Source organism: Argentina anserina, chromosome 2 (assembly GCF_933775445.1).
Source record: "Argentina anserina chromosome 2, drPotAnse1.1, whole genome shotgun sequence".
NCBI lineage: Eukaryota > Viridiplantae > Streptophyta > Magnoliopsida > Rosales > Rosaceae > Argentina > Argentina anserina.
Window position 1 is genome coordinate 2,226,370 of NC_065873.1, and position 10,803 is coordinate 2,237,172.

Here is a 10,803-nt window from a genome sequence, read left to right on the forward strand (position 1 = left end):
CCACAAACACCACATCCTCCGGTGATATACGCAGTCGACGTTAAAGACGAACATGAGCATGCAAGGGTAACGTAACTCTAACCCTAGGATCCTCGCTAAGAAACATAGACTCATCGATCTGCAACACAGGATGCCCGATGGTTTCTCCGATCAGCTACATCATTGGAACCGTCGTCAGAGCCGGCAACAACCCCCATATCTCAACCTAGATCCAAACGAAGTCAAGAGGACCATCCATAAGATCAGAAAATCCATCATAGTCATTGATGAGGATCATGGCACGCTGGAACGCCCATGGACCTCCATTCTTCACACGATCTTTGTCCTTTGCAGTCCAAAAGTAAAAAAATAGCGATCTCCCCTTGCCTGCACTTCCACCAGCGTGTTCAACTTCCACATCAACCGCACAACACCGCAAAATTGATCGAATGATGCAGCCCTAGTCGTGTTTAACTTGTCGACTAGATAAAACTTAGGAGCCACAAAGCCTCCCTTATTTTGTTTGAGGTTACCAAGATCAACGATCTCATCATCATTGTTAGAGAGCGAGAGTCTGGAAACCAGATGCGCACTCATGAAAGCTACAGTTGTTGCCATAGCAGGATCGGCGTCGCACAAATGAAGTTTTCCCACTAAACCCTAACCCTAATACGCGAGAGCGTCTTGGAAAGGAAGAGAGAAAGATCTGCGGTAGTATTGGAATATCAAGTTTCACAACTTCTCTCTTTTATGTCTAAACCCTTACTTAAGTTAATTGAGTCTGAGTTTTTCCATACTAACAGAGTAGATCTGTAAATCTGTAGAGTAAACACTTGGCTACTGACACAAGCCTTGTATTTGGTAGATTCCATTATCAACACACAATCACTAGACAGTGAAAACAAATTAGATGCTACAGTACTCAAGTCATCTACTTCGCTCTATACATGTACTATACACTCAACTTGTACAGTCCATAAATTAAGTCACATGCGTATTATAAAACTGTTTATATATAACATCACCATAACAAAGTTTTAAGAAACTAAAACGTAATTAGAACACTCACCAATGCCATAACCATAACCATAACATAACATCACATGACGTTAACGTTCCTCCAAAGTTTCTCTCTCAGCTCCTCTCAGAAACAAAGCCCCACACCCTCCTCCTTCACTCTCTCCCCAAATCTCACCTCCCTCTTCTTCCTCCTCTAGTCCTCCCCAAACCCACCTACTCCCTTCTCTCTAAAACCCAGAAACCCACATACCCAAAATGCAGCTCCCTCTCCCCCACATAACCCACCTCTCAATTTCTCCAATTTCTTAAAAAAGATCAAAACTTTCTTACTGGGTTTTTGCTTCTGCCTTCAAAATTTGATCTTTCCACGAGGCAATGTGAGCCGGGCTTTATACGATGGTGGCCGCCATTTCCGACCCGAAACCCACCACCACCACCAACACGACCCGGCCGCCTCTTCTCCACAATGCCTCCTCCGCCGCTTCTTCCGCCGCCTCCCAACGACGCGTCGTCCTCCGCGGCCGTCAGGTCTCCTCCAAGTACATGTCCACCACTCCTTCTCCTTCTCCTTCTTCCTCCACCTCCACCACCACCTCCTCCTCCTCCTCTTCCCGGCGATGCCCTTCGCCGCTCCTCTCCCGCTCCATGAACTCCTCCCCGGCGCCGAATTCGGTCCCCAAACGAGCCCAATCCGCCGACCGGAGGCGACCCGGTACTCCCCATACCCGACCCGACCCGAGACTCAGCAATGCCGGCTCCGAAGCCTCCGCCGCGACCCGCCTCCTCGTCACCTCCACCCGGAGCCTCTCCGTTTCGTTTCAGGGCGAAGCTTTCTCTCTCCCGATCAGTAAAGCCAAGGCCGCTGCCGCCGCCGCTCCGGCGAGAAAGCCCACCCCGGAGCGCCGGAGGTCGACGCCGGTCAGAAGGGACGCAGATCAGGTGGAGAATTCCCGGCCCGGCGATCAGCACCGGTGGCCGGCAAGGACTCGGCAGCCGGGTCACCCGAACCCGAATTTGAGTAGGAGTGTGGAGTTGAGTAGTGTGAGTAATGGGGTTGGATCTGGTGTGGTAGCTAGGGCATTGTTGCAGGTTGATGAGAGTAGCAGAGGGTCGAGGTCAAGATCGTCTTTTGATAGAAGGCTGAGCTTGGATTTGGGGCACTTGGGAGGCAATGCTGATGTGTTGAGAGCTTCTCAGCACAACCCTGATGCTAGTAATGAGTCCTCTGTGCCGTCTGATCCCACCGCCTCCGACACAGACAGTGTTTCCTCTGGCAGTACTTCAGGTGTTCAGGACTCCAATGGTGCTGCCAAGAGCAGGGGAGGAGGAGGAGGAGGAGCTGCCGTGCCTCGCGGTATTGCTGTGTCCGCGAGGTTCTGGCAGGAGACTAATAGCAGGTTGAGGAGACTGCAGGACCCCGGCTCGCCTCTGGCTACTAGTCCTGTGTCTAGAACAGGGAGTGCAGGGAAGTACATTCAGTCGAAGAAGTTTAATGTTGATAATAACAACAATGCTGTGTCGTCTCCTAGGACATTGGCTTCTCCTGTTAGGGGAGCTAGTAGGCCGGCTTCGCCGGGGAAGCTTTGGACGTCTTCGTCTATGTCACCGTCCAGGGGGAGTGCTAGTCCTTCTCGAGTGAGGAATAGTTTTGGTGGTCCTGGTCAATTGAGTAGTGGTTATGGCCCGGCTAGTACGCCCTCGTTTCTTAGCTTCTCTATTGATACTCGGAGAGGGAAGAAGGGGGAAGACCGCATTGTTGATGCATACATGCTCCGGCTTCTGTATAACCGTCATCAGCAGTGGCGGTTTGTAAATGCAAGAGCAGATGCTACATACATGGTGCAGAGAGTGAATGCAGAGGTATGATCTTGGTGCTGTGAGTTGCATTGCTTTTTTCACTATGATTTAGTTGTTATTTCTACATATGATTGGTGTTTGTGTAGTGGTAGATATTATTACCCTTAATTGCAAGTTTATACTATGTCTATCCAAGGAGGTGATATGGATTCTACATTTGGAACGTTTGATTATAATTGAATATGGAAATACTGAAGTCTGCATAATGGTTGTTATAAATGGCATCAGATATAACACTTGAATGAGGTGTGTACTACCATCAGTTTTATTTTAAAGTAAGGTGGTGATGCTGAGACTCATGAAATGCTTAGAGTAGGAAACTAGACCTAGCAATTTAATCCGTCAAAGTTCTTAAAGGGATTATTGAGCTGACCAAATGCATATAAGGTCAGTAAAACCTATGGAATGCTTTCACCTAGTATGCAATGAAAAGGGATAACCATAAGTATAAGAGGGAGTTCATTTTGAGGTGTTCTCTTTGGGGACTTTTGATTGCTCTTTCTGGTTTCATAAGATGGAGGTTTCTTGATGAAAAGTCTTCTCACTTCCTTCGACCTCAACAAAAACATATCAAATGAAACACTTTGCTTCTGGGGTATGTACATTAAGAGGCATTCATACTTGTTCTTATTCCCTTTCTTGTTAACTTTTAAATACTTTCACTTTGTAGAGAACCTTTCACTTGATGCCAACTTTTTAGTAAATCGCGCAGACTTAAAAGAATGACTGGAGCCGAAGATGCAAATGTTTTTTTGTTTCCTCTTGTAGTTCGTAATCTTCATAATAAATTATCTGCCTATTTTTATAGTTTGACTGTGTATTAGAAAGAGCAGTTCACCCTAATAATTGTCAGAGTATTGGACATAACCACTCGTTGCATGGAATATGTGCTGATAAAAAGTTGTCCAGACCTACCCAACAAGATCCATGGGTGAATAGGAAATGTCTATCTCGTAGGTATATGAAGTCTTTTTTTCCCACCCTACCGAATGCATGTGCTTTCATGAACGTGTTCAGAGGTTTTTTGACATGGAAAATCTTGGTTGGACCTAAGATGTTATGGTACATAGCATACTCTTTGGTAATTGAATTCATGCTTTCATCAGAGCCACAAAATTGTACTTATACAGATTTTTCACATCAGACATAGATTAGCGTTAATTTATTTGTTCATCCACATATGGAAAAAGGTTTCTGTTGGCAATTGCCCTTTGTCAGTAGGGTCACAACAAGTTAGTTAGTTCGGGCATCTGAAATTGCCTTATGCCTAAGATTCAACAAATTGAGTTATTTGCCAAGTTGGTCGGCATGTTACAGTTTATGTACAGTGCCTTGAATCTCAATTTGTATTTTCTGTGTTCCAGGAAAACCTTTGGAATGCATGGGTAACAATCTCAGAGCTACGACATAATGTCACACTTAAAAGGATCAAGTTACTTTTGTTGAGGCATAAGTTGAAGCTAACTTCTATCCTCAAAGGACAAGTAAGATTCAGAGCTTTACCCTATTCATAATGCTTGATTTTCTGCTTCAACCGTGTGTGTCTGTGTCTGTGTGTCATTGACTGGAATCTTAAGTGTTATAGTTATTTACTACCAATATGAACAGCACCTGCTTTTTTTGTTTTTTTCATGTAGTTAACTCACTTCTCTAAAGTCTTTTAGTTCTGTGTTGGCCTTCATAACCTTTCCTTATGTGGGCTTGTGGTTTGCTATGTATAAGTTTTGTCCTTTGAATTTAAGAGATGAAATTGATAACATGTACTGCTCTCATCAACCCAGTTCCATATATTTTTATTTCATTTTGGGATTATCCAAAATCATTTTGTTTAGTTTGATCACTTCTTAGAACTTTGAACTACAGTGTATTAAAAAAAAGAAAGTAAAAACTGATATTATCCTGTTGTTCTGGATTAGTGTACTTGCTCTTACTTTTGTTAAGCTATCTGGAATTCTCTGGAGCTTTTCTCTGAAGTTACTCAAGATGTGGTGTTGATAATATTACATTGGTCATAATATGAATAAATGTTTTTTGTGATATATTTGGCCCCATTACATTTGAACAAAAGATAATATGTTGGAAGCTGGGTTCTTTTGTTTATATAAATTTTGTCTCTGTCCACCCTGACCTCGTTTGTCCTATTACATCAAATAGCTTTTAATTTAAGCTAACTTTGGTCCCTATAAGGAAGCTTTGTGCACTTAGTTTCCAGTAATTTAATTGGATTAAAATTGCTATCACAAGGACAAGGTTGTTTACTTTCATAATTATAAACTACTCCCCATACCTCTTCTACAATGAAAATGAATGGCTCTATTGTTAAATGCCAATTGGTTTCAAGTTTTACCTTGTACTTTTCCTAGCTTCATGTTTTGGGATCTAAATAGTTTTTTTCCCCCAAATCATAACTTTTTCATCGGATATTGTAAAGAGGACCATGAAATTATAGAAATCTCTTCAACCAGAACCAGTTGGAAGTAATAAATGAAAACATTTATCTCAGATAAAATCATTATTGTAATTCTGAGTGGTGCTAGTTTCTTGTAATGTGCAGAGGACTGCAATTCTTGTTAATTTGATTATTGGTAGATGGCTAATGGTATGAATGATGCTAGAAGTTTGTTCTTAACTTCTTATGATTGTTGGGGAACTTAACTTCTGTCTAGATTAGGAACAACAACAATGCGACACAATATGTTTTATTGGAGCATCGATAGGTCCTCAGGGGTAAATCTTTATCTAGAAACTGCTTCCATGTGGATAGTATTTTCATCTTTCTTCCTTCTACCAGGCAAGGCTAGTCTCCCACACTTTGGTCGTTTAAGTCTCCCAGACGTGGTCCTTATTTTGAAGGCTAGGCCAAGCCCTTTTAGATGGCCTTGCCCTTGCTGTCTTACATGCACTTTGCTTTTGCCATGCACTTACAGGCACACTTGATTTGGCATAGCCACCGATATGTTTTAGTGGAGCATCCATAGGTCCTCAGAAGTGTACCTTCATCTAGAGAGTGCATTCATGTAAAAAGTGGAGTTGTGGCCCCTAGACATGTGTTCAGGAGAGAGTGTCTGCTCCTGCCAGCACAATAGTTGATGAAAAAAGTGTCTTTCTGAGTTTGTATTTCTATTACTGCAATGGAACCCGGCTTTTTTTTCTTGGGGTACATAATCTGAATTATTTTTATCTTGCTCAAACCTAATTTCAAAAGTAACAAAGCAAAAGAAAACTTATTGGTTATCATTTCACTATTATTTTGCAAGTTTTACGTATTTAAATGCTTATAACTTTTATTTTATTATCAGTGTACTGCTCTTTTTTTTTTATTTACTTTTAAATCATGTAGATCATAATGAATGAATGTTGTTGAACTTGGTGATTGTAGATCAAGTATTTGGAAGATTGGGCTCTTCTGGATAGAGATCACTCTAGTTCTTTGCTAGGAGCAAATGAAGCTTTGCAAGCCAGTATCCTCCGTCTTCCAGTTGTTGGAGCAATAGTATGTAGATTTTGATGATACATTACATACAGGGCCTAGTACCTCACTTGAACATAGGAGCCATTTCTATCTTAAAACTTACGTTGCTTAAGTTTTTATTAGGTTGACTTTCAAGAGCTGAAAGATTCTGTGGGTTCAGCAGCTGATGTTATGGAGGCAATGGCAGCCTCAATATGCTCTCTTTCGTCAAAGGTAATCTATTCCTTTTTTTTTGTGTGACTATTATTCTGATATTTGTTAGTTGATATCACTGGTACCATCTGTATTACAAAACAATTGAACTAATTCTGATCTTCTGTAAGTTCATGTACTACTAAGCTAGCTTATAGATTAACCTGAGGGAAATCAAGGTGAACTAGGTGTTGGATTGGAAAATTAACTTTTGAATTGGGTAGAACAGTGACTAAACTTTTGATAGAATATTATAGATTGTATATTTATGTCTTTCCCAGAATCGATGAAGCCGATTCACAAGTTTCTTTTCCAATCCCACACGTATTCATCTTTGTAATTTTTCTTACGTACCAGTTGATTGACCTCACTGGACTAGCAACAGTCACTTACCTTTACTGAATCACGTTAATAGCCGGTCAGATCTACATTCAGTTCCTGCATAATCTAGCATTTATACTAACATTAGATATGTGCCCTAGGATGACTAAAAAACTCAAATTAAAAAAAAAATGAAGAATCATATCCTGATATGAATAAAAGTAGTCTTGATGTCTCAATGTGGAAGAAAAATGAAAGAAGAAAAAATGTCTGATGTACTGTACAAGTTCGTTGAGTTGACATCAACTGGCATTTTGAAGACCTGAGCAGGTTCCTTAAATAGGCAATGAGAAATCTTAATGACATTATGACTTGTTGATTCTAGTTAAAACACTAATACATATACTGCCTAGCATTTTATGCATCTCATGTATTGCATGGTAAATTGTTGATCCTTGTAGAAAAATGTATACTGTGAGCTCAAGTTTTAGGAAATTTTTTGACAGAAACTCTCATTTACAGGTGGAAGAAATGAACTGCTTGGTATCTGAACTTGTGAAGGTGACTACAACAGAACGTCTTGTGCTTGAACAATGCAAAGATTTTTTGTCGACGATATCAGCTATGCAAGTAAGTCCAGCTCTGCTATCAATCTTATTGATTTATATCTTTTTTCTTTGAACTTGCATTTATTCCATGGTTATTCATATCCTTATTCATTATAACAGGTCAAGGACTGTAGCTTGAGAACACATATAATTCAACTAAAACGTCTACCGTTACCCGCAGCCTGACAACACGTGTGTAGAACTGATGTTATTTGACTACTCACTCCTAATGCTAACATTTACACGGAAAGTTTCTTTTTCCCCCATGCGGAGGCACCAGAGGTAATATGGATGGATGAAATAGCTAATTTTGGCTTCTGAGTTTGGCATTTTTGGAACCTGTTGTGGTCTTCTCTATGTCATGTATGTTATGTATCTGAAGAATACACAAAAAGGGGCTTTAACCTCTTAGTAGTTAGCTGTATACAAGCACTCTTTCTCTCCTAATGTGGAAAATCGAAATGTATATGTAAATACAAGTAATGTTCTCCTCTCCTCTATTAAGTTAGTAGATTGTAGTAAAGTTCTTAAATTGATCATCTGGACATGCCTCTTGTGTTGGATCTAACAATACCATACCCATTTTTTCAGTAATAAACTAACAACGGATTATGGTGTTCAAAAGGCAACAGAATGCCAGAGTTGGTTGTGACAATATGACAGTAGAGATATTATTATATATATCTATCCCAATATTATAATTATAGAAATCCCCATCAAAATGTTCTTGGACGTCCGACAATTTTTGAGTCAGCAGGTCAACGATTTTCGTTATCAAATTTAATCACTGGCATTACATTAATGCAAGAAAAATTCATTTGAAGGGTTTTGGACTCAGTTTGACTAGTAAGGTCAGCTCAACGACGACAGCCCCATGTTACAGTTCCGAGCAGCACACGGCGGATATGAGGGCTACCCCTATTCTGCGCCGGCCAAGCACAAACCTAATCAAATTACCTCTGAGTTTCCAATTTCTGATTGATTCTATAATTTTTCTACAACAATGAATACCAGAGGGTAGCCGTATGACTATCCCATTTGGCAGTTTGGCTTCTCCAATGCCTGAGCCAAAGAAAAAATAACAATCAAGAAACTTTATATACGGTTGTGAACTATGATAATTGATTATTTAGAACAACCTTTAGTGCTGCAGACAGGCAGTCGTGCAGATTGCAGACCACATGTTATGGGATGGGGCTGGGAAAACTGGAAAAGTTATCATGTGAGTCACAACCATCTAAAGGTTGGGTGCAAGTAATATTGAAGATAGCTCATTGTTTTTTTATATTTATTTTTATCAAATGTTCATTCATTCACTTAAGATGAATTACAATAATTTGGGGACAGTAATCCAAATGAGGATCCATGAAATCTGAAGAGACACAGCTAAACAACTGAAGATAACAGGAATACGAAACGAAAACACTAGACAACGACACAAACACGATAGGAAAAGAACATGACTAAAACCAGCACTGCAGCATGAACCCGAGTACGAGATTTTCGACGAAACCTTTTACCGGAACATCTAACAATCCAAACTCGGAACTAGCTTGGTCAAGGGAGGCACATAGAAGAACAAGGATAAACCACACAGGGTGGTAGAAGCCGCAACCACCGGCAAGAGAGAGTGGTCATCACCCGGCCACCAAAGCAACCTGAACGCCCACCACTTCCAACAACGGAAGTGCGGGAGCTAAAGCCCACTGAGGGCGAGAGAGCCCACGAAGGGCGGGAGTTTGTCGCCGTCGGGTTGAGTCGTCGAAACAAGATCCGATCGCCAACTTTATTGTACAAACCAAAATAAAAAACACACATAGCCCTGCAATTCAATGAAAAATCAAAGAAACAAGATCAAGCCCAAGTGAAATGATCGGTACAACCACCAAGACCAAACCCAGATTTGGGAAATTTGAATCAAAGATAGGGGAGCTGCCCACAAACACCCGAACACCCAATGCATTCATTGCCATTACCTTTTGGTAAACGCACCCTAATAGATTACAAAAATCAGCTATAACTACAACTTGAAGAAAAGAATGAGAAGAAAATAAAATTTCCTCTTTTCCCAAAGTAGAAGCATAAGCTGCTACCAAATGTGCAACCTGATTCCCTTGGCTATTAATATATATAGCAAGCTTTCCAACCATCATGTTGCCACAATTTCAAGTTCACATCATCATAAAGGCATCTCGTACGACTAGTATTTGGAACAGCCGCCTGAAGTAGCTGTTGTTCAACCACTTGTGCATCCATTTCCAATAAAACCAGAGAGAAACCTTGCTCATAAGCAAACTCTAAGGCTGTGTTTGGTAAAGTTTTTTGCCTCCAGTGATTATAAGTAAAGCCCATAGAAGTGTTTGGTAAATCAGCTTCTCACTTGTTGCTTCCAGAAGTCAGGGCTTTTAAGCCCAATAAGCAGAAGTAGGGGATGATAGCTTTTTGAAGCAGAAGCCGTGCGAGACGCGGAGATCACTGTAGCGACAATTAATGAAACTTATAAAATTCCAGTAGGTACCCTCATGCAGTTAAAGGAATTACACGATCCAACCTCGAGATCTATTTCAACTTTGTCTTTTCCATCGACTATTCTCTTATCTCTCTATCAATCATCCTCCAAAACTCCCTGATTCCTTGTTCCTTATTTTGCCTTCTTCAACGCAAATGGAGGACGATGCCTCGGTCCCCAAGCACTCGTGCTTGAAGCTCCAACCAAGAGACTCACAGCCCATCTTCATCAAGGGCACATGGTTCGCTTCCCGCTTCGACCTCTCCACCACCGACGGCCTCAACGCTTGGGTCTACCGCGCTTCCGAAGACACCGTCCGATACCAAGCCACCCAGTGGAACTAGCCAGTGCTCGAGTACGTCACATTGGTATAGCGTTATTTAAGGTTTTGGCACTCAGATTTCGTCTACGGGTCCGCTAATGCTGGGCAACCTGGAATTTTAGCATGTGAACCCGTTAATCGCCTGATACCCGCCCATTAAAAACCCATCCAAACCCGCCCGATAAGCTTTCCCGGTTGACAGGCTGACAACCTACTAACCAACGGTCGAAAACGGGCAGCCTAATGGAACCCGTAAACCCGTTAAGAAAATAAAATCCAATTATAGACCTGACATTTCATTAGAGACTACAGAGACGATAAGCAACGCCGCTCTACAGACTATAGAGACTTCTCCTCTTTGAAGTGGTACATGCGTTTCCAGTCGCCAATTCGATAGTTTTTGGTATGAGAATCATTCATCTCGTCATTCTCATCATTTTGGTGGTTTTAGTTTTCCAATTTAATCGATTTTCGGACTAACTCGATTTTGAGATTTTGGGTTCTTAGTTGTTCTTCAAAGAAT

The 10,803-nt window shown here is 41.2% G+C and overlaps 1 protein-coding gene across 1 annotated transcript; it reads left to right on the forward strand.

Annotated features, from left to right (window-relative positions):
- The first annotated feature begins 1,102 nt into the window (after positions 1-1,102).
- LOC126782639 (QWRF motif-containing protein 2) lies at positions 1,103-7,973 on the forward strand. Its single transcript, XM_050507933.1, has 6 exons — positions 1,103-2,859; positions 4,221-4,340; positions 6,236-6,349; positions 6,452-6,541; positions 7,364-7,471; positions 7,570-7,973. The coding sequence occupies exons 1-6, from the start codon at positions 1,396-1,398 to the stop codon at positions 7,633-7,635; spliced, it is 1,962 nt and encodes a 653-aa protein (XP_050363890.1). The 5' UTR covers positions 1,103-1,395; the 3' UTR covers positions 7,636-7,973.
- Positions 7,974-10,803: the final 2,830 nt, after the last annotated feature.